At 41.8% G+C, this 24887-nt stretch overlaps 1 protein-coding gene across 1 annotated transcript in view; it reads right to left on the reverse strand.

Moving 5' to 3' along the window:
- Positions 1-205: 205 nt before the first annotated feature.
- LOC103373328 (seizure protein 6 homolog) overlaps positions 206-24887 on the reverse strand; it is a 49761-nt gene continuing 25079 nt past the window's right edge. The window contains exons 4-17 of the mRNA XM_008303192.1: positions 24511-24703; positions 15324-15509; positions 13853-14021; positions 13211-13377; positions 12931-13125; positions 11957-12095; positions 3801-3997; positions 3027-3221; positions 1969-2160; positions 1576-1770; positions 1323-1361; positions 1119-1230; positions 934-1030; positions 206-232 (exon numbers count right to left, since the gene is read on the reverse strand). Coding sequence (XP_008301414.1) covers positions 206-232; positions 934-1030; positions 1119-1230; positions 1323-1361; positions 1576-1770; positions 1969-2160; positions 3027-3221; positions 3801-3997; positions 11957-12095; positions 12931-13125; positions 13211-13377; positions 13853-14021; positions 15324-15509; positions 24511-24703 — 2103 coding nt within the window. The remainder of the gene's footprint in view (positions 233-933; positions 1031-1118; positions 1231-1322; positions 1362-1575; positions 1771-1968; positions 2161-3026; positions 3222-3800; positions 3998-11956; positions 12096-12930; positions 13126-13210; positions 13378-13852; positions 14022-15323; positions 15510-24510; positions 24704-24887) is intronic.

A 24887-nucleotide genomic window follows, 5' to 3' on the forward strand; every position in this document is an offset into this window, starting at 1 on the left:
ATGGGTATATACACAAGAATAATACTGCTGCAGTAACTAGTAATGCAAAAAAAATATGTTAAAATAAAAGCAGGGGAGGTAGTGAAAGATATATGGTCGAAGGTTCAGGGGACAGTGAGTAAATAAGATGTGCTCTCGGCATCAGAAGTCGATCTCACCTCATTGTTGCTCTGCAGTACAGCCAGAGTGGACAGACTGACAGGGTTTAGTATCTAGAATGAGTCTGCCAGTGCTGAAGGAGCAGAGAATAAAAAAAAAAGGATAATAAACAAGAGAAGACTTATCGTCTCTATTCACACAACGGCCTATGGCTATGTGGTAGTTTGCTCTACAGTGCAAATATATCTTTGTGACTTATGAGTCGGTTGCAAACAATAAGCGCAGGAACATACAGTAAAAGCCTAAGTAAAACAGCTACGTCTGTCATTGATGTACGCCGTCTGATAAAGTAAAGCCCCCATTGAAGAGGCAATCACACCGTTAGAAGGTGTCGAGAGGCTACTAGTTTTAAAATAAATAACAACACATCACAGTTTCATTTGTACAGACCAGTTTAGAGCAAAATGTACACTCACACAGCGTTGGGTTTGCAGCATTCAACATGACACATGTAGATGATATGGGTACCACAGTGAGAACATGTCATTCTCTTTCATCCAAGTGGATAAAGTATGAAAATTCAGGATGAAAATGACTTCTGACATCAGGGCGGGGGTGAAGGGAAGCGTCCGCTGTTCACGTTTTTATCAGTCGCATCATCGGCTAAGATCACAAGCTCCTAGTGATGATTGATGAACAATGAGGCGAAGGGGTGCCCTCTGCTGATGAAACGTGAGATGACAACGGGATGACGCCAGACGGGGGGAAGGCTCAGGACAGCACACTGGTGTTCTGTGAATCCACGTCTTGCATGCTCATGACATCTGTACTTACTCCGCTCTCATATATAGGGTTGTCGAAAGCTGACTCTTCTGTCATGTTGTCGTACGGCGGCGAGGACGTTGGCATTCTGATGGACTTCCCCTGGAGTCTGAGCGGAGAAACAGAGAACATCCTGCAAAAGGCCATTCTGCTGGAAAATGAAAAAAGACCCACGTTTTTTAAAATTTAGAACTTACTTTGCAAAGTAGACATAAATCCCGAGGACAACTACCAAGATGACTGCGGTTGGAATAAAAACCGCCAGGGCGATGTTGGTTCCCTCCATCCCGTAATCCATATTGTTCACAACTTGACGGTAGAAAACACACAAAAAGGTGTTATTTCCACGAAATAGCCACGGCGAACGAATATCAATAGAAATGTTGTGAAGCATGACTCACCATCCAGCCTGCGTTCGTTCGCGTACTGTGTTGTGGAAGCTGCAAGGACATACATAATTGCAGGTGAGCCAGAATTTGAAGCCAAGCTGTGCAACATGAAGCACGGCAGTATACATACGTAACACTTAAGAACAAAATGAACTGAAGAACAGCGACTAAATCAATAGCATTCAATTTTTATTTAGGTTGCAATGTTCCAAAAAATGCTTTGGCAATTTCAGAAAGTTTGCGACAGTGCGTGGGCATGGTTTACCTCTGCAGGCGGGAGGAGTGCTGTTCCACTGTGACGGGTGTCCGGGGATACAATAAATGGTGGCCTCACCCTGCAGCTCGTAGCCGGTGTGGCAGGAGAAGGTCAGCGTCTCTCCAGCTTGATAAAAGGCCTTTTCAGAGCTCTGCACGCTGGTGGATGCGGCACCAGGGTTCCTGCATGGCTCATACTTTTCAGCTGAGGACAAGGACACAATATCTTACGTGACGAAAAAAAAAACATGATGAGGCACCTTTTTCAGGAGTAGAAACACTGAAGGCAGAGTTTGACTTTGTGCTTTTATCTTATAGAACAAAACAGTGTGTAACCAGATAAGCACGTAAACAGTGTGGGTGTCAGCAGTGTCTGTGAACATTTCTGATTTGTGTAACTTACGGACACACTTGGGCAGCTTCTCGCTCCACTTGGGAGTGGCTGAATCTCGGTTGTAGCAGGTGAGGAGGCTGGAGCCTGACAGGACGTAACCTTTGTTGCAGATAAACTGCACGGTCGATCCAACGGTGAAGCGGCTGCCTGCGATCACTTTACGACTGTGCTCCACGTTTCCAGGGTCCTGACACGTCATGACTGGGGCGGCATAAAAACAAAGGGCTGGCATTGGTGGCGGTGGCAAACAACTTCTTGTCTTTTCTTGGATACATAACAGCTCATGGGCTGATGCATTCTTAATTCTTCAGGTCTTAATGTTAAACAGAACAATCGATTATTGTGTAACCGTTCAACCTGTTTATCTTCGAATACCTTTTTAATAACAGTGCAGCAAAATCAGAGATAGTCTTGTTTTCATTCCACACAGTTTCCTTCTTTGTTATTTCTCTTCCCTGCTAAAACCGATTTGCCCGACAAATTTAATTAGTCAGGCAAATTTGTACAATATATAATGTTGCAGCGTCTTAACCCTAATATTTGAACTTCTTTGCTAATTTTCTAACATTAATCTTATTTCTCTACTTGAGCGCAATTTGTCTAAATGTCTTGTTTTAAATGTGCTGCATTAATAACAGTGGCTTCACTTAACTTGACATGGTGCCAGCATTATCTACAATTCAATTGACCACTGAGAGCTCAGTCAGAGATTTTGGTATGCAAATGGCAGCTTTTAGCACCAGGCACAAGAAAAGGCAAAAAGGCAATTGTGGGTTGTCTTCTCTTGCCTTCCACTGGAGCTCAGATTCAACTGATGCATGCACTAACAGAGCGCTGTAATCATCATTAACCGGCTAAACAGCTCTTCTGAAAACCTTAAAAGTCCCAAAGCATGCATAACCTGTGCAGACAAAGAGTCTCTAATAGAATGAGAGTTACATCACCCGGTCTAGTCAGCTTACCTCGATATCAAGGAGTATATAACCGGCGAGATCCTACTCTCGCTCACCTTCCCTGTGTGAACAAATTGAGAAAACCCCCGGGTTTCTAGGCGTGCTTCCTCTCACCTTCCTCACACCTCGGCACATCACCGCTCCACGTGAGATCCCACTGGCACATGAGGATCTCGGAGCCTACCAGCTCGAATCCAGGGTAGCACTGATAGGTGATGACGGTTCCGTGAATGAGGTCGGGGTGAGACGTGCTCTTCCAGCCGTTGGTGATCTCCGGCAGCTCCGAGCAGGTGTCATTCCTTGGCACCTCTTTTGGCATCGGACCGGTTGTGTTGGGACATTAGAGACAGAATGACAAGGTGGGAAATTAGGAACTGCAGACAGACAATAGGGAATTACAACAACCATTCTAATAATATGAAATCTTCTCATAATAATAAAACCTCCTCGGTGAAATCCGAGCCGAACCGCAACAGCATCTGCGGGGCATGAATGCGGCTGCAGAAATGTTCTGTTCTTTGTGCTCTGAACAGCAATGGTCGGGGAGGAAAATGTAAATAGAGGCTTGTGATGTTTGCTTGGAGGAACACAGCATGTGGCTTGGCACCAGTCAATCCGTGCCTCTCTAAATGAAGCATACGAGGCCAAGAACACAAAGCATTGGGCAAAACCTGCTAATGCTGAAGTGCACCTAATCCTGTGCACCTGGGATAAACCAGAAGACAGACAGACAGAGGCAAGAGGAGCAAACAGACTTTTGTCTTTCAAATGAGTGACTTCCTAGGCTTTCATTGTGAAGAACATTTCAAACTTGTTAGCAGTGTTTTATATAAATAATATAATAAATATAGGGAAATTATAGAAATGATAAAAACGATTGTGTCTTACCAAAGAAGTGCACCACAAATCCATTGTTGTATCCGTAGATGTTGGTGGCAGGATCGGACTGAAACTGTATAGTGACGTCAGCCATGGAGGTGTAGAGCTTGAAGTGTGGCTTGGTGCCGCTGTATTGGCCCAGGATGTTGGCTGTCAGGTCATCGCCGTCGTAGAAGGTCAGCAGGTCATTCTTACCCACATGGAGGCTGGAATTGACAGAAAAAAAGCGGTCGCATTTTATTCCCCCCCCTCGATGATATAACTTGAGATTTCCAGCGACACAGAACGTTCCGAGGCTCTGCGGCGTGTTTGCCGAGCGTCTGTGCTCAGAGCCTTTACTTCCTCAGCTGATGAAAGCAAAACTTGATGATATTTGGCGATGTCAGCAGTACTTGGAAAATTTTTAATTCTGTTTATATTGGATGGATCCGATGTGAAGTAAACACTAAATAATTCATGATGTATGTCTTCTTCATCCACATATTGCCCTCATGAATATGTACTAATGTGTATATATGGGCATATGAGCAGAACATAGGAATAATCCAAAGGAATAAGCCAGCAGCTCTACAAAGAAAGAACCAAAACAATGAAATATATGGAAACTAGGATTACAGGAATGTAGCAGGACTAAAGGGAAGTGAAATGAAGGTCTAATAGGTAATCTAAACTTCGAAATGTTTCCTTTACATGCTCATATTTAGTTGAATATAATGTAGTGAAGCCACAGTTTGACAGAATCACTGATTAATTTAAGAATGCATTAACCTTTTCCATTTGGAGATTCAGATGTCACCGTTCTCTTTACATAGCAACAGTAAAGCTTGACATTTATTCATGCACGGGGGACGGAGAATGGTGAAAGTAAGTCACAGAAGTTGTAGTTCCCTGCTGATATAATAAGCAAGAGGAAACCGGGTGCTCTTTACCTGCCTTAAAGCGGGTGTTAAAATAGCAGCGCGGATTGGCTGTACGGCTGTAAGACTCTCTAAACTGTGTTGATTACAACTTAAGAGTATCGGTGGCACGGTGCCATTCTTCTTCATACGGAGGAGCTTTGTAGCTGTGAATCACCTTTCCCCTGCGTGAGCCACTATTCACTACACGCAATCAAGCTACGATTCCAAACTATTTTTAGAAAAGCATTGTTTTCCCAGTATGGTGAGAAAATCATCACAGCTTTATTCCATTCGCAATAATAGAAATTACAAGTTACAAAAAAATGCCAGCTTTTCTCTCAACTGTAAATGTGATCACACCTTGTCTGCCCATTGTCTTATCCCCCTTGTGTTTGTTTCTCTGATTTACTCTGTAATAATAATATCCATATTGCCATGTCATCTGGATCTTTTTTTCATCTTTTTTTTTAAGACAAATGTTTGTTTCTCAGAGGGATGTGCAACAGCTGGTTGAGGTCGGATTAAAGATTTGAATGGAAAAACACTCCTAACACGCCGCTGCACACTCACAATACTGATGCAATCCTTGTATTTCTATTATGAGAAGCAGAAATCTTGGCAAGTGCGCGTTGCATAATGTGAGACACCACCTTGAAAGATACATACAGAATGGGGAGACAGGTGGTTGGAATCGATGTGCTCACATAGAAACAGACTTCACAGAGAGAGGGTACTTGGACAAGAAAGCCTTCAAACATCCAAGCGTCCTTACGCTCGGAACCAACAAACACTACAAACAAAAAAATAGTAAAAGCAGAAGGTGAGAATTTTAATATTGAATCAAAAAAATATGTACGGGATGCATACATTTAAATTCATCAATATTTCTGCAGCGGAAAACTAAAATTCATCTCGGCCACAGTTTTAAAGAGCAATGAATATCTAATGTAAAGAATTTAAATCTGACTTTAAAATACAACAAATCATACAGAAACGTTTACAAAGTAAAACCTCTGTCTGTGCTTAAAGCTGCCAAAAAGTAAAATACTGCATCAAAGTAGTAAAAAAATCAATCCAGTGTTAAAAAAACAAAAAACTTAAATGGAGGAAAGACAAGACGGTTTGTTTGTTCATCCTGCTTGATATATATCAATGAGTGAGTCAGTGAAGGCTGTTCAGAAACAACAAAAACATTATCTTCTCATGTCAAATGTTACTGTCTAGACATTTCTGCTTTGTGTTTTTACACTGTGATTTATCTGCTTTGTTTATTTTGTTTGTTACTTCCAAAAATATGGATGTTGAATGTGTTAATTTCTCTGCGAGGTCTGTTCCTACACTGGATGCTTTTTGAGCTCACTGATTTGACTCACCTGTTTGGCACATTATATAAGTCACTCAGATTATGTGTGTGTGTGTGTGTGTGTGTGTGTGAGAAGAGCTGGAACACCAAATGACAGACTTAACAATAAAAACTTGCACCCGAAGTTGAGTTTGACGGGTTTTTAGAAATTATTATTATGCTGAAAAATCAGAATATTGCCAGACTGACTAAAATTTCGCTGCATTTTTAGAGCAAACTCTGTGGCAGGATTGGAGGCTGTGTTATCTGATAGAGGCAAACAAATGACCTGCTGACATCTCTGCAATCTTTTATCCATAACCTACCCCCACAGAATGTCCACATTAGAAACAGGCCGCTGTTGTAATCAACCAAATGCACCCACTTCAGTTCTTTTCACCCACATTATTTTTTAAAAGAATCCCACCTTTTTTTTCTCTATTCATCAGTTTTAACTAATAACTGACTCACTTAGGTGCATATTCATTGACCACCAGTTGATTCATAAAGCAGGAAGGGGACACTTCAAAACAACAGAATGACAAGCGGATCCCACTACGTACCCGTGCAGAAATTTCGACAACCTTCTCTCGCTGCACACAAATAATGAATGCCGCCTGCATGAATCTGAGTGAAGTGAGGTGCTGAGTGACAAGGTACTCCCTCTGGTTAGCTGGACCACTATAGGGACAATTTACACCTCCGTGTTCCCTGACAATCAGCAGCTGTGGGTAGGAGTGACAGGAATGACAATGCCTGTCTCCACTTCTAAACCTCCACCAGAACACTCCACACACACACAGACCTTTTTAGGAGAACATCCGTGCGATTACCTTCAGTCTCTGCATTTCATCACCGTCAACACAAAAATATAGCAACACCTACTGCTCCCTTTTGCCTCATACTGTCCAGATTTAGACATTAGTCAGCCATGCCAAGTGCTATTCTTTTGTTTTTTTTTTCCCCAGGTGGGTCTACCTCCTAATTTTACTACTTTTATTGGAAAGCAGTAGTTCATCATCACCACAACCTCAATAGCATTCTGTTGATCTTTATCTTTTCCTGAAGACCGTTCCACAAACGTGGGCCATATCCGCTTTGTGCCTTTATCACTTCAGAAGTCTAACCAGGTCAAAACTGAACCCGCGAGAAGCATTTTCATCATCAGATCACAGCGCTGAGATCCGTCTTCGCACTTTCAGCTAATGACTTGGTCCAGGATCTCTTTAATCTTTACCGATATTTCACAGTGCCATATCTGAAAGCGATCAATTATAAAAGGCTTTTTCCTTCACACTTACATGCACAACTTTGATATCTACCATAACATCGCAAGACAGACGCCCCATTTCAATTGCAAGGCTTTAAAACTACAATAGCCTTTTCACAAGAACCCCACTAACTCTGGCTCCAGATTTTGATGTCTGATGTTAGACAAGATGGCCAACACTGCGGGCAAATCTAAAAACAATCAGCTTTGCGGTCGACAGCATTAGCAAATCCCATTCTTTCCCCGCTTGACACTCTGGAACTTCTCCTGTCTGGGTACCTAAATAGTCCTCCCCCCCACCCCCAAGTCATTCTACCTCATCAAGAATCCTGCAGTCAACCTTGGGTTTTAAATTTTCCCCACTGACCCCATCTATTGGCTCATCTGTCTGCTTGAAGTGTATTCAGAACCCTGCTGACTCCGCAGAAGAATGCCAAATGCACAATGCCTTCGGTCCAGACCAGCACAGCGCTCAGTGGTGAGTCACTACAGGCCGCTCAACTGTCCTCGCTGTAGTAACCTGGCAATCACTTTGCGCAAATGTCATCCCACCTGGCTCCTTATTAATAGTTGTCACCCCCTGCCCTGTGTAGCAAATTGCTAACTAATTCAAGAAAAAAAATCACCTTGTCTCCTGCAATGTGTCCGTTAATACATCTTTCCTTTTCGTTTTAGAAGGATATTAATCAGAGTACAGTTGGAGTACAGTTCTGATCGCTGCAATACTCATTTTTAATGCCAGTCATGAGCTACGACTAAAAAAATGGCGATAGGTGACGGCTAAATGTGCCACAGGGAAGGATGGAAATCCACAAAACATTTCAAGAATACCAAAGTAAATCTACTTGAAATATTAAAATAAAGGCATTATTTGTTTAGAGTTGTCTTGTTTGATTAAATATCTCCCTCGCTGATATGACTTGGGTGTTTGCCCACACTCGGCTTGAAAAAGAATTTTAAGAGTACTTCTGAAAACTCCTCTGCATACCAATGACACTGGCTCAATTCTGCAGATGAGGGGATGACAGTTGTTTTCTCCAAGCCTCTAGGTATTTTGTCACCTTCACTGACCTGTCAAGTTTAAAGAACCCAACAAATCTCCAGTAACTCTAACAGAATGGAAATTGCTTTCAGTGTCATGCTTTCAAAAGCAACCTTCTGCATCTTTTCCAGGAACATATTTGCCATCTGAATTGCTCCGCTCCGTTCATATGAATTCCTTAAAAAATAAAAAATAACCTCCTGGTTTCTAGGCAACTACGTAACCCCCAACCAGTGGTGAGCTGGCAATCATGCCTACTGGGACAAATCCCAGTGGGTCACCACATCGATGGATTGGTGGACTGCCAAGAAAAAAAATCCATAAAGTTGTCTTTTCCAGCCCTCTCTGAGTGCCTGTCATTAAGGGTGCACATGAGACCTTGCATCTGCACATGTTCTGTCATTAAAACCTCACCGACTCAACTTGTGCACCCTCCATCCCCTGAATGAATCGCTTCCCTGGTACACCCCTGACCCCGGTACAAGTCGACTTGCACATAACATGCAATGCTCGGAGTCTCCACAAGAGGACTCTATAAACCCAATATGTCCAACCTAAACAGTCTCCACTGCTGCCCAGTAAACTCACACTGACATCAGCACTGTTAAATACACTTCCTTGTAACGCTGTACTGCGAAACATAATTCCAGATACAGTATACCCTGAATGCTAAAACCCACATGTGTACCATTTACCTATTTCTGCTCCACAGGTGGGGATATCAGCTGTAACCTCTTGTCTCTGGCTCTTGCTCAAGCCATGCTCCATGCTAATTAGCAAAGAGCCAGCCCTCCTGTTTGGCCTAAATTAATTAATCAGTCCTCATTATGCACACTGCTCCCCTGCAATTGCCAGCACAGGCACAGTGATGAATTATAATACAGAAAACATTCTAATTAATGTGGAAAAGTGTGTGCCCACCCTTATAATGAGACAGCTCTTATCCACAAGAGCCTTTTGTCACTTCAACATGCATAACGCATGCACACAAACACGCCTTGACACAAGTTACACGTTGACCAAGCCTTTAGGAATACTATTCTCGAAGCTCAGCGGACCAGACATGGAGGTAATGGTAGGGTCTGCAGGGATCAGACAGGCTGTGGGTTTCTATTGCCATGAAAGCCACGCATGACCAACCTTGAGATAAGCTAAAGCTGGCCGCAACACCATTAATTTACAGTGAGCAGCCTCATGTGGCCTGGATTAAAACAAACTTACGACTGGTGCAATTTAAAAAAAAGAGATCTCTGAATGAAAATCAGTTTACCTCAAATCAAACTTGTTTACTTCTGTGTGGGGAAAAAAAATCCCCTCTGATCTTTCCCTTTTTTTCTTTCTTTCTTTTTTTTTTTTTTACCCGAGCTGGACTGGTTGACTTTCAACATCAGACATTAATCACTGAGTCTTAATCTCTATCTAAAGAACAGAGAGACATGCGGGGTCACATAAACCCCCTGTGTGGTATTTAGACATTGTGTTTTATTGGTATCCTCTGATGCCATTATTCCCTTTTGATCTGTGGATGGTATTTGAGTGATGGCTCATATCTCAGTGCCTGTAAGCCTGAGAGATAAAGTTTGGGGAATCATGCGCATTGTGACCGTGCAGTAGTGTACAAAACTGGGACTGTGCAGAAACTGCCTACACTTACAGAAACCCTCACAGCTACGGGGGCATTACTCAGTATAATTTAAGTCACTAGATGAATGACAATTGCAGAGTAATGCACATTTTCTTTTTGAATCATGATCTCTCTTCTTGTGTATATTTGTTTGAATTGAATCTACCTAATGTTAGTAATGGAGCAACACAACAAAGCACCTTATAGATTATGACCACCTCAGTCTGAAGACTGGTAGTTTTTGCCAAAATTGTATCCAGATTGAAATGTTCTTTTTTTCATTGCACAAGTTACTGGTTAGTAGGAAACCACATCCATTCACCCCACACCACAGATGAGAATGTTATAGTTCCGGCGTGACTGCACAGCATGTCATGACTTACATGCCCATTTGCTTTTGTTTTTAATTGATTCAAAACGTTTCATGTTGTCCTTGTGAGGCGTTGAGTGCATGTATGGACAAATTAATTAATTTTCTAAGTGAACTGACTCCACACTGAACATCTCTTTCAGCTGTGGATCCACTCGTTGGTTACAGACAGCCCGGCTCTCGGCTCGGCTCTGATTCACATTGTGTTACTTCCTTGTTAAAAGCATACATAAAAGACTGCAAAATCAATAAAAACAACAACAATCTGATAACTTGCTTGTAAATAATAGGTTGCCGAGCAACTAACTTTATCATTGTTCGTGCAGCCATAATGCAGCATAGAAGCGGATGTAGTTTGGACCAAACAAACAGAAGTTCCAGACTCCATGCTGGATGTGAGGCCTTGCAGACAGTGATACACACTTTTTGTTTTGTAATTTGAAATAGGCAGTGACTATGAATCTTGGCACTGAGGTGAGGAAGTAATTCAAACCAGTAAAATGATCCATGGTTTTCATCTCTACCTGATCTTGTCCATCAGACATGTGGCAGTGATGAGGACGGTGATGATGACTTGTAGATGGTCCATTACAGTGGATTGCAATCTGTCTGCACAGCATCCAGACCTCATATTTAAATCTTTTAATTTTATCAGGCTACGGTAAGGAAAATATTCAAACTGAAGGGAGAAAACGCCTGCATGCATAGATGACCACTATGACCAATAGCTCACAATACCCTTTGTTTGAGATTTGTCAGTGACTCTGTTTTCCTACGTCCTCGGGCAGTATTCCCACTGGTTTAATTTTAACCTCTCTCTGCCCTCTTGTATGCAAGCGCTTCAGGCAATAACACAAATCACTTATGCTGTAGTTTTTGTGCTCACTATAGGATGCATGTAATATTGTGGGAATCACTCAGCTGAGGCAAACAGATAAATCCTTGGAAGATAACAAGACAATGATGCAGATTCTCATGCACATGCCCAAATTGTCTAGTTTTTTTTTTGTTTTTTTTAAATGTGAAATGCTTTGTGTATCAAAGAAAGTGACGTGATAATTCTCTTTTCGTTTACGTGGTGAAGACTGATGCCGTGAGAAAGCAGGTGGGGTTGTGCACGTGTGTGGCGTTGGTGACATTCATGTGAGAGCGACGGCTGAAGGTGAAACAGTGTGCCTGTGTTTGCGTGTGTCTGTTTTGACATCTGTGTGCATGTGTGCTGAATTACAGTTGGGTAGGCTGGATAAGTGGCTCAGAGTAGTTCACTGCCAGAGCATATTCATTTCAAAGCCAACTCTGAGGCAGACACCAGGGAAGTGAGAGCAGGGAGGCTTACTGGCTAATCTGGTCAGAGAGCGAGCTGGAAGCAACACAGAATTCTTAATGTAGCGGATGTAAAAAAAAAAAAAAAATCTAATTAGTGACGGCAACTACAGAAACACTTCTCCATGTGCATGACATAACGTGTCTATGTGGGTGAGAGAAAAGATGGGAAAGTAACCGAGGATGTGTGCGTTTATGTCTGGAGATGGGGTGTTTAACATCCCGAGGTCAATCTGACCTCCTCCTTGACCTCCCTCTGAGATTTCTAGTCTTACACCTGGGTGCGGTTTCTTACACTTGGATGTCGAGCATGATCCGCTTGTCTTCTTCCACATGGATGCCCCAGATGCAGTCCTGCCCCTTGTCATAGGCCTCGGGCCAGTTAGGAGACAACACCACACCAGCAGAGTCTGTGATCTCCCCGCTGCACACAGCTGCAACACACAAACACCGCAGGTTGACACTGAGAAACAAACTGAGACTTCAAGGCACAAGATTCCGACGAATTTAGCATTTAAATTCCAACCTCAATCTGCTCCAAACAAATTTATGTTGATGCATGAACTAGTTTGTGACCTCTGAGAATGGAACCGTGACCTTCATGTTTAATACAGCTGAACAGCTGAAATGGAGTGTGCAAGCTCTTTGCTCTCATGATCCTTGTAAAACTGCATGCTACCGCTAAACCACTTGGTGACCATGACCCACAAGAGCAGAAATTTAATTTTCTTGTATCTAGCTCTACTAGAGAGCTTTTCAATTTCACTCTGTGGCAGAACGACCATGCAGGCATTAAAGACCGGGGGTAAGGTCAGCATGTCATGTTTGTGTGTATATGTGGGAAGAGTGTGACAGAGAGGAAAAGGGAAGGGCTCAGGGTTGGACTGCTGTTAAATATGCTGCATACACTGTGCGCTGTGGTAGTGTTCATCTTAGGCCCAGCTATTGTACGCCTTTAATCTTGAGCACTTCTAAAATCTGCCCTCGAAGCACACATATCAAAGTGGATCATTGTTGCAATTTTAAGAGGAAATTTATCATGGATCAGAGGAAAGCAGCTTAGGAAGATATAGTTAACTGCCAGTGGTATTTAATATTTGAACAAAAAGACTTCACTAACTCCTGCAATGATCAGACAATGAAAGGCTTGGGTCTTTAGGTCAGTCATATCTGACTCTAAGTTCTTCTCCGGTGGAAGCACTTCTTTTTTTTTTTCCAAAAGATTTAATGCGCCAAAATTACTAGAGCAGCTGAAATCTGTTGGCTCACCCCTACAGGCTGGTTCGGTCTCATTCCACTGTGGGTTTTGCGCATCGACGCACTCAATCACGACGGAACCTTGCTCCAGCGTGTAGCCGGGGTCACACGAGAATTCAACCACCGCGCCCACGCCATAGGTGGAGTCGCTGCTGCTGAAGTTGCCGTATTTCACGAAGGGCTCGTAGCACATTCCTTTTGCGAAAGCTGCAGACACAAGGCGTACGCCATTAAACACAAAAATGACAGAGAAGGCACTTGACATTATTAGAAATCTCAGCTATCATCCTGCCTTCGTATCTGATGGCTGCGCCGGTGGAGGTCATCGTCCCGTCTGTGGTGAACTCCACAAACAGGTAACGTCCGGTGCTGAGGACGCCCTCGTTGGGCAGGTATTCTACCTCGTAGGAGTCGTACACGGGGGGAGAGTCTATGTTGTTGCCGTTTTTAATCAGCAACCTAAAAAAAAAAAAAAGCAAGAGAAGAGAGGACAGTTTAAAATAGATGTAAGTGAGGTTTGAAAGGTAAGAGAAGTTACAGCTATTTGAGAGCTGCTCACTGTTCCAGTCATGACTGTAATAACTTTGTGATAATATTCTACAGCACTCTGTAATGAGATGAATGGCCATGCATAGCCATGTGGATCAGCAGCCGAAGAAGGAAATTTAATGCAATTGCCATCTCCTACCTCTCACTACCTTCTATTCCCTTTAATTCATTTGCTTGACAGAACGCTCTTAAAGGATTATAATGATAAAACGTCCTTTCAACTCATGTGTCATTCCCTCATTTATAGCCCTTGAGTTTTTAGCCTTATGAATACTGTCATTCAGAAAGTGAGTTTAAATCTGGAAAAAAAAAAAAATCCCACACTTTCTCTTTGCTCACTTTAAATATCAATATCTGTTTGAGTTTAGCAGCGTGCATAAATCACCTGTCATCGTCCTCAGCCAGAGCCACCTTCTCAAAGTGTATGTGAAGCCGGTGGCCTTCGGGGGCCTCCAGGACCCAGTGGCAGGTCAGATTGTTGCTGTAGTTGCCAGGGAAACCGGGAGAGACGATGCGACCATAGGTGGCATTTTTTATCATTCCCCCACAGGATGCTATATGAGAAGAAAGGGCGAGAGAAGAGAGGAAGAGGACAAAGAGTTGGAGGGTAAAACTAGATGAGAAAAGTAATGACACCACCTATGGTAGGAGGGTTTCAGAGAAAAGTCCCTGGCTGAGCATAGATTGCATCAATATCCAGTGGACTGTGGCTGGGCTACACAGGGCGGCTCTCCTGGATCTAAGAGTGTCTGATTATTTGCGAGGAGAACAGCAAAACGGCAGCAGTAACACTATCAGTTCAGAGCAGCTGCAGGCAGGCACAGTGAAAAGGCTGGAAGAGGCAGATGAGCTTCTAGCAGCAGGAGAAGGATAGTCATGTGGCCCAGTTCTAATTAAGGCAGCCAGGTCCAATGGCCTTGTTTTGCCCCGTCTCCAAAGAATAGCTCCCTGTGCTGCTAATCACATGCAAACACACTCATTTGGCCTCTGAGTGTGACTAATCAACTCAGTGGGAGATAAACTAGTGAAAGCCTTCGTTAATCAAAATCACCTGTTTTGTCAAGAAAAGAAAAAAAAAACAAAACACGTGCTTCATTACATTTTTTCAGTTTTTAAAAATTTACTATTTTGCGCGAGTTTAACTGTAAAAACTGCTTTCATGATATTGTTATAAAAAAACAAAGTTTCATTGGGGAAAATTAGCCCACATCCAAAATAAGCCTACTATCTACAGTCGTCCTCAAATGTATTCACATCCTTCTATTAAAGAAAAGGCAAAATTCACAATAGTCACTCAAATAACTAGAAAATGAAAAAAGTTGTAATGAATAAAAATTTGCTAAATTATAGTTTAGTGAAATAAGACATTGTATTTTGAATTGTGGTCGAAAAGAACAATTTTAAAAAACAAACAAAACATGTCCAAGACAAATTAGAGCACTTTGCTGATGAGCAGTGGACCAAAATCAAAATATCTGTCAACAGGTGCAGAAGTCTGATTGAGAGTTACAGAAAACACTTGATTGCGGGTTGTTCAACAAAATATTAGTTTACGGGTCCCATCATGCTTGTTTTTTTTATTTGTTTGTTTTTAAAAAATATTTCTGTTGAACCACGATTCAAAAGCAATGTCATGATTTTCATAAAATTTTTATTCATTATTACTTTTGTCAATTTCAGCTTATTTCAGCTGTTTTTTCCTTCTTTAATGGGAGGGTATGAATACATTTGAGGACGACTGTATATTTCTAGAGGTTATTATTATTATTATGTTGTGTAATTACACTCTGAGCTGTTTCAACCTGTTTGCTCCTGTTTTTTTTTTTTAATGAGTTGACAAAGATCCAGTTTCTCACCGACACATTTGGGTTCTTTTCCGCTCCAGTAAGGTGTCGTTGCGTTGCGGCAGGTGAGTATTTTCGGGCCTTGCAGCTTGTATCCAGTGGAACAACGGAAGAAGGCTTCTCCGCCGGCGTGGAGGTGCGTCACCGAAACTTCTCCACCGGCAGGCTCTTTGGGAAATGTGCAGCTCAGCACAAAAGCTGGGAAGAAAAGGATAAGAAACTGAGAAAACAAAGGGGCTCCTATAATGAATTACAGTGCAACATTATATTTTCCAGCGTTATTTTTGGCACCTCTCTGGCTTGCGGAAAAATCATCTGTGACTGTCATGCGCTATACTGTAAGAATGGATATCCAGTGAGTTTTTTTTGGAGGAAGACAAATGAGCCAATTTAGCTTTTGTCAGTAAAACGTATTAAATGTAATGATTTTTCTGTGGTCTGTCCTGTTATGATGCACAATATGTCACACAGTAGTGATTAGAGAGAACGAGAGGGGGCTTTAAAAACTCCACGTATGTTCATTCTGTGCTGCAATGCAATTACATCCGAACTCAGTTTATTAATTTGATCATTCTGAGTTGTGTAATTACAATGCAAATACACTGCATGATAGTGTTGATGAAACACTTTATCAAGAGACGCTCGTTTTATTTCATTCTTCTGTGCAGACGACAGCCATGGCTGGTTTCACCATGCTCATGTGGTCAATGTCCAATTCTCTGACAAAAGCCTTGATACAATTTCTTCAAATTTGCCTCAAACTTGGACTCCAGATTTAATTGTTTAGATTGTGGTGGTCAGAGGTCACTGTGAGTGAAATAATGAAGTTATGACAGTTTACATCCCAAAGGTCAGAGGTGACATCAAAATGTTCTGTGAAAACATTACTGTCCTTTTTTTTTTAATACTCAGGAACAGAAAGGGAGATTGTGACTACATTTATATATATGACTATATATATGTTATATATGAGGAGGAGGAAGAGAGTCAGGATTCATGCTACAGGCTAACCCCTCCAGACCAGCAGGACCGTCGCTCCTACTCTCCAATGTCCGCCCCCTTGACAACAAGCTGGATGAGCTACGTTTGCTGAGAGAAACCTGCAGAGAGTGGAGGGACTGCTGTGTGTTTGCTTAAATAGAAACATGGCTCCATGACAACATCCCAGACGGACATACAGCTGGAGGGGACGACATTATTCCGTGTGGACAGACAGACAGCTAGCTCTGGGCAGCATCTGCAGCTTCACCATCGTCACACCATCGTGTGTGTCTTTGTGTCCCTGAAGACGTACGAGGACCTGAAGAGGTTCACCATGTTCAATTTGATGGCAGCGCGCATGGACGCAGCGCCCCCTTCGGGAGGCAGCGAGCTTGAACGTTAAGTGTCTTATCCCAGACGTGCATGTCGCAAAACTTGCTGGTTGTATAATAATCCTGAAGAAACGTTCTCTCATCTTACCTGTACTGCTGTGTATGTACAGCAACATGACAATGAACCTGATCTGATTTGATTTTGATATTTGATATTTGGTCAGATCCTGAGTTGGTGACCCTAATCTTGAGTGCCAACCCTGAAGGTGTGTTGATTCTGTAGATCTTCTGAGCTGCTGGTTTGTGTGTGTCAACCACTCACGTCTCAGAATTTGTAGCTGCTTTGCAACAACATCAATATTGAAATCTTCTATTATGGCTAAAATGTTGCATTTTATCTGAATCAGCTTTGTTAGCCAAGCAGGATTCAGGTTTTGGTTTCTCTGCAGGTCTTCTCTCCATGCAGCACATGCAGGAGTCTGGACAGCCATTGATGTAAACTGCAGCTGGACCGGTTTGTGGAGGCATACAGCTATGACGTGGTAATTCTGGCTTAAAATTAAGTTTTTGCACAATTTCCCAAGGCTCAATGTTTCATTTGTCTATACACAATCCAGCATTGGACGAAAGTCCAATTCTGGCCAAAAATGCCAACAGTGTTAACTGGCTCCACAACATAATCCTCTGTGTCCTGCATTGTGCATAACCCCTGCTGTTTTGCTTCATTGTTGACCATGTTTTCTCGGCTCCAAACCACTGCTGAACACCCATACGTATTTAGATATAAATTGGGAAGGGGAGGGGAGGAGGATTGTCCTCTCTATTATTTAGCCAAATAAATCAGCTGCAATATTTCAACTATCTGTCTCAGTCTTTCTCAAACACACACACACACACGCACATGCACAATTAGACTTTGAAATTTGACTTTGTTTGCATACACTCCATCTATTAATTGCAGTTTAGCAGGACGTAAAGTATGCGCAGACATGTTTGTATCACCACGGTAATTAACATCGCTGTGCGGTTCAGTGGAGAGCCACCGCGAATGCTTTGACAAATAGAAGTATCGCTGACCAGTTGAACATCGTAGCGAGTCTGATAGCTGCAGGAGAAATAGCCTCTGTTGTCAAAGAGTTTGCGATTGCAGCAGGGGTAAGATCAATGTTCCTGGACTTGCTTTGCATTGTTGTCCTGTCCCTGTTTTTAAATAAATGGTGCAGGATGGGATGGAGTTCACATGGATAATGAAGTAAGCTAACCAAGTCTTTAATGGAAGCTATTAAACAACCTTCCCTTCCTGTCTAATAACCACACTGTTCTACCTCATTAGTGTAGGCAATTTAATGACCAGACTAAAACTTTTAAACTTCTGGAAACGTGTGAACAACAGAACAAGCAACATAATTGGACCCACTTTGGCTGGCGTTATAATAGCAGTTTGATAGCGCGGCCGCAAAAATACAGAAAACCTTTTACGAGGGGCTTCGGCTTTACTGGAAACTTCCGAGCTGCACGTCATGTTTCAGTTTAATGGAGTGGATGCGAAAGACTAAACAAGTGCTAATAGGAGAAGAAAATAACAAAGAAAAGGGCAGCTGGAGGACCTGTCTGTGTCAAAATCCTATTCTCAGCCTTAAAAGCAATTATGATAATAATCGAGCACAGGCCATGTAGTGTAAACACCTTAATCTACTTATGTTAATATGATTAAGGTTATTTGGTGTTTACAGAATTAAGATGTGGGCTTCCACACTTTTCATCACTGAAAAAGGAGGAGGTTTGGTTTGAGCCTGTCTGTACAAATTTGTATATATTTTCCAATATATAGCTCTAGGTGCTTGATTCTTATTCAGTTGAACTGCATCATAAATCACTGCTACTTGCACTTCTGCTTGTGTCACATCATTAAAAAATTACAGGAAATTGAAGTCACAACGAAATGTAGATGCAATCTAACGTCCTGAGCACCGGCGTTTTTTAATAGATACTCGCGCGAGTCGCCCAGTGCGAGAGCTAAAAAGACCTCCTGCTTTATAACATCACATGTTCATGCAGGAAGCAAGAGCAGACGAGGTTGTTGGTCCATGTGCAGAAAAGCTGAGCAAGTGGTGGTTAAACAGCACAGAAAGATTAGGGTTGGATGTGAAGAGCTTTCATTCCAGCCAGTCGTTTGTAGATGAAAAACAACGCTTTACTGATGTTTTCTACCATTACCTTGAAGCTGAATTGTCTGTTTGGAAAAAAAAAAAAAATGTCATTCTATCAATCTTTGAACTTGAACTCAGGGGAAAACAGCCCTTAATACATAATGGCCATAAAGGTTTGCGAGACTACAGACTTATGTTTTTTTTTTTCTTCTTCTTCCTTTACGCAAGCTGGTTTCCGCCGTAATGAAACAGGCCTTTCTTTTGCAGTAAATCAGTGAGCCACAGGGACGAGGTACACTGCCCCTGGGTCATCCATTCCATTCATAGTTTATCACTAGCTCCAATGAACCTAGTTATTGCCATTATCATAGCAGCATTTACATCCCTATTGAGCAGGCAGTGGGAGAGCCAGAGGCAAAAATTGTGGAGCCAATTCCTGAAGTATTAAATTACGTGCTGCCTCCATTCCAGTAGATGTGGTGCTGGGCCATAAAGTCTGATTGTTTTGCCATTAGAAATAATAGATCCACTGCGCAGACAGCCAGGAAGATTAGCTGATGGTACTGTAGAGCCACAGGAAACAGATGTGGAGCTTATGTCTTTAGTTATTGTTTTCTTGTAGAGGGAAAAGGAAACAGTCACACCGGTAAAACTCAGGTGAACCCTCAGCAGTGCAAGAAGTACAGACCTGCGTTTGAAGTTTTTAGCCTTTACCGAGAGAAGAAAGTTGGAGAAAAGTGTCACAAGAGTGTTTGTTTACTGTTGAATGCTGTAAGTCTGAGGTGCGAAATATTTTCTAAGCGTTTTTCTCACTACGATCCAATATGTCAGCGATTCCGGTGACAAATAAAGGGGATATGATGCATCACTACAACAGTTTCAGTGTTTAGATGAGGGCATTTCAGGTTAAAACAGAGAAAAAAAAATACTCCTGCCCTATAAAATATTGTCACTTTTATTGTTGAATATTGTTTAAAAAATGTGTGCCCTTACAAAGATTAGAATAAAGGAGGGAAAAAAAACAAAGCAACTGAAAGCCTTTGGGATTTAAATGGCACAGTTTTTAAGATGGAGAGTTGTTTTTGTATGTATCTTGTCACAACCAATATATAATCATAAGGTGTCTGAACACAGGCTAAATGTTTGTTTTCTTTTCTTTATTTTTGTCATTTCACAGTTCACAAAAGTTCAACAGGAACGTGTCCTGTCTTCCTTTTTCTTCCCCTTTTCTCTTTCACTCTTATCTATGCATGAGGAATGGGTTTTTGAATATAAAGTATTTTGCTTATTTCGCTTCTTGCCCTTTTCTCACCTATAGGAAATTCCGATATTTCCCGTCAACAAAATGGAACCGCGAATGTGTATTTTTGGGTCCGATAATGAGTCAGTTTTCTTCTGCCCTCTGTCAACAATTGCTTTAGATCAGCATTCGGAAATCAGCTGTATGCACATTTTTCATTTGCCTGCAGAGTACTTCAAATCGAGGACGCTTCCCTTCAACCAATAATGGACATATGCTGTTGACTAGGGCACAATAGATGAGCTGAGGAAGCCAGTAATAGTAGGTTGCTCGGTGTATTTGGAAAAACAAACAAAAAATGTATTTCAATTTAGTTCTAATAAACTGTTGCAGTGTTGTATGTGTTGCCTGAATCCCTTCAGGTGGAGAGCTGGAATAGGATCAAATTTGGCAAGGTGAGGGCAGGAGATAATGAAATGGGGTGACAGAAAACAGAACACAAATAATGAATGTAGTGTAGATTGTGATTCTATTTAATAGCAGTACATTTGGAGAATATTACCCATTGTGTGTTACACTGGCATTTAGAGCGAAAATGTGTTTCCATGGAGAGAAAATTAGGTGCCGATGACTAGTCATCTATAGCCAGTTATTGTTTTGCTGTACAGACACGGCAGCAGTTCCTCAGTTAGTAGGCCACTTGTGGGAGAGAGTGACTGTCACTGTATCTGTATCTTGTCCTGGCTGAGCATCAAAGCATTACCTTTTACAGAAAGATCAATAGTGTTGTCTCTGAGAAAGTGATTCAGTTGTAGAGAGCTGGACCATAGTTCTGCCGTGATATGGCCTATTGATATTTATGTGGTTGGGTTAAAAACTCGATTTTTAATGGTCATTTACTCAATAAAGGCTATTAAAGAGAAATAACTTTGGACCGGAGGCGGAATCTCATCAGCGCTGCTCAGAACTCGTGGCGAATGGTGGATCGCTGCCAAGGGGATGGGGTCCTCCTGCCACCTTGCTTGTCATTGCAGCTTATTAGTTGAAGCCAATCAATATTTCCTGTAAAACATCACCGCCATTGGCAAGGCCATTGATCGTACTCTATTTATATATACTTCACAAAAGCCTGAAATGACAATTCAAGCTCACTTGTTGACATTAAGAGGTCAAACATGATGGCACTTCTGTCGTCTGAATAACAAACGGGAGGTTGTGATTAAATTGAACAACAAGCTAAGCTCAGCTGGGAGCAAAACGGGCCTCTGAACACTTCCATGTGCTGTGTTACATTTAAGCGGTAATGCCTACAATTGTGATTCTAAAGATAATGAAAGCGTTCCTTGACCTCTCTGTCAAAAATGTGAGATTATAGCTTGTACTGGTGGAGTTTCATTTTTTTGCCAAACAATCCATCTGCATGCCGCTGTAATTAACCCACCAATATGCTTTCAGAAAAGCTGTAGAGGTTTCAATCCTCTGTTCCATTTTTAGTTTGCTATTATGGATGTTTAGAGTGAAGCATCCTCTCAAAGTGCTTGTATGGATTGCAGCACATTAATTCAGTTGTTGGGAGTTAAAATTGCAGCCGATTCTTATTACAAAAAAAAGGCTGTTACATCTATGAGAAACAGGAATATCTGAGCTGATAATGAAGCTGCTTTTAATTAAATTTGGTAGAAAGTAGGTGCCTGAATTAAATTTTTGAAATATCATTTTATCTGGATTTGTTTTTATTTGCCATCAAAATAAAAACAAAGGCATTTTTTTCTATTACGTTAAATCAAATCAAAACACAGGGATTGCCAAAAAGATCCAAAACAAGTGAGTTGTGAGGAAATATGTGTGTGCATATGGCAAACAGGCAATAGTGATCATGTGCATACAGCATTGCTAACACTCACGGTGCATGTTTTATATGTACGGTATATATATTTTAAAAAATCTGTGGATGGTTTTGTTAAATGCATAAGTGAGGGATTATTATTCACTGTTCTAGATGAGGACATTATGAGTGTGCATTGAGGAAAAGAAAGACCCACAAGGACATAGAAGAGGACTGGTAGGCTCCCTTTCATTCCCCCACTCTCCCACTTCCCACTGTCTTAACACAAACAGTAAAAGACACCTTTAATCATGTTCCAAGTGTCAGGCACACTGCTGATGTTATAGAGGCATCCATCAGTCTGCCATCGCAGGCAGAGCTAACGCTGTAACAGATATTAATTACCCCGAGCTGAGATGCATCTCTCCACAGTTCTGTCTCCTTCTCCACGCTTGTCCAATCACATTTCTCACAGCCCATTATAAAGGACAAGGGGATACTGTGCTTACCAAGCAGAGGAACACAAATTGAAATATCTTCTGTGTCTCCAATATGTCCAGTATTCACAAAATCTACTCATTGCATCTTTTCTCACCGGTGTACCTGAATTTGTCCTGTCAACTTCCAAACTAAACGGGCTGTTTGGCGGACAGCGAACGCTGCACATGAGATTGGCTTTTATTTGCCAAATTACAGGCAAGAGTTACAATACAGAAAACTGTTTATGTGAAAGTGTTTTATAGGTGCATAATGAATTATATCATTACAAGCCCAGGAAGCCTGACAATGATGCCAGACTCTGAGAAAGCCACTGTATTTTCTGGCCATGTCGGTGTCCTGGGCCAGAGATCCACTGGCAATATTGTAATTTGGTTTATCTACAGCTTCTTGTAGGTGTTGTCACATGTCTGATTCATCATCTGGTGTGTTTACATACCTACTATTGTCTCTGATATGTGGGGATGTGGTCTGGTACATAATAAAGCTGATTATTCTTATCTCTGTTTGATCATCGATCTGGTTTCTAATGTGTATATGTGTGTAATATAATAGGTCTACTTGAGTTTTTTGGTGGGTCTATGGTTCTCACAAAGCTGTGTACTAATAGAGTGTAAGTGAGCATTTTTGCTAGCTGGCATAAGAGCAAAATAAGTCTCCGTGATGTGTCTGGGTCCAGATTAGCTCAGGTCATTATCTGTGGAATTCCGAGGTGTACTGCTTTTATTATTACACACTTTCTTGAACTGATTAACAGATAGGTGCCTAAGGTGCAGCTGTCATGAGTCTCATCCAGGCTATAATCATATTAAGATATGATCCTTGCATGGAACATTAGGAAGCACTTAGTTATTCATGTTCCTGACAAAGTGGCGTTAGAAAACGCTGTGTGGGTCACAAAATGCGCAGCAGTCAGCTGTTTAAATTGATGACATGACAACCAGCGTGAGCACCCCATCGGGGGCGCTGTATGGAGGGAATCCTCTCATCGTCGCGTGAGAGTGAAGAGCATCCATCTATCATCCATACATCTGTCCATAATCTATAACCTGGAAAAACATTTTGCATAATTACACTGAGGATTTACTGAAATGCAAACAGGAGAGGTGAAGGAGAAAAGTACACGTATCGATGTGCATAATATATTTCAACTATTTGTCACCGTCTGCTTCCAGCTATGCATCACCCTGTGTGATCGGCTCTGACCCCTCGCTGTCATCATTCAGCCTGACCACACAGTGACATTCATACGTCTGACAGCGATGGGCTGATTTATCTCACATCAGCGGCGCCGTTTCGACGCTCCCTTTCATTTTCTAGCTGATGAAAGTGCCACAGTAATGTGGTGGAATGAATGTTTTGTCCACCAGCTTCCACCATCAGCTCAAATCGATGGGGCATGTAATTGGTGGCCACTTTGTGTGATTGCTAAGATAAACAGACATTGTTATGGACATAGAAGATCAATGTCACGCACAAAACAAGCCAGGGAGAGGGAGGAAATTATGAGCCATCATATTCACCAATACCATGGAGTAACTGGTTCTCCTGACAGGGGTTTGCCACCGCCACACACTAGTCACTGCACTATTTGGTCACATTTAGTGATTTATTTTTTATTTAGATTTAATCTATGCAGTGGCAAATGGAATCCGGTGCTCACAAGACGAGCTTGAATGACTATGAAAAATGAAAATGGAAAAAGCCTGTACACATCACTGGCTATATGATTATGTATTTTAATAGCTGAATTAAGTTGGGGGGAAAAGAAATGTTTTGGAATAGAACATTTTGTAAGAAATTGGACCTGGGTTAGTCCTATTTCTGTCTTTTATTTCCTCCCTGGTATTGCGTGGTGATTATTGTGACATGATGAGCAGCAAAGAACCCTTGCTCTCTCGCATGTCTGTAAATAAAGGTTATTTCACGAGCCAAATGACTTTACTCTTGTTTTCTTGGCTGGCATCGCTGAATCCAATAAGTGCTGGGAACAAACACAGTGTCTGATGAGAGTTGTTGGCATGTAGAGGCTAGTTAAAGTTAGCTTTTTAACAGTAAGTCACTGCCATATTTAATGTACACACAATTAGAATCCATAGCGAACAACCCGAGCAGCTGCCGGAGTGATCAGTTTGAATAATGTGACAACAAATGTCGCTTGGCACTGGCTCACCTTGGTAATGCAGCAGGAGGAGTCCTGAATTGTGACGCTGGTCGCTACGAAAACGGATGGAGATCTGGTTGCTCCAGCTGCGCAGTACAAGGCCCCTCATTAGGACTGACTCATTGGCAAGAATGAAGGGTTCTTGACCTCCTGTATCCTCCACTGTCACCTGCTCTCCCTCCAACACACTCACATTTAGCACCTAAAAAAAAAAAAAAGGAAACCACAGCACAAGGTTAAACACAGGCCTTTACTGCCATGCTGACTGGCTTACCCTTTGTAAGAAGGGCTTTTGGACCAATAAATTTCACAAAGAACTGTCACAGACAGTGCATGATTTATTTTTAGCATATTTATTCACTCTCACTATTTTCCCTTTGGAAATA

This window comes from Stegastes partitus, unplaced genomic scaffold, assembly GCF_000690725.1.
Source record: "Stegastes partitus isolate 25-593 unplaced genomic scaffold, Stegastes_partitus-1.0.2 Scaffold1955, whole genome shotgun sequence".
Lineage (NCBI taxonomy): Eukaryota > Metazoa > Chordata > Actinopteri > Pomacentridae > Stegastes > Stegastes partitus.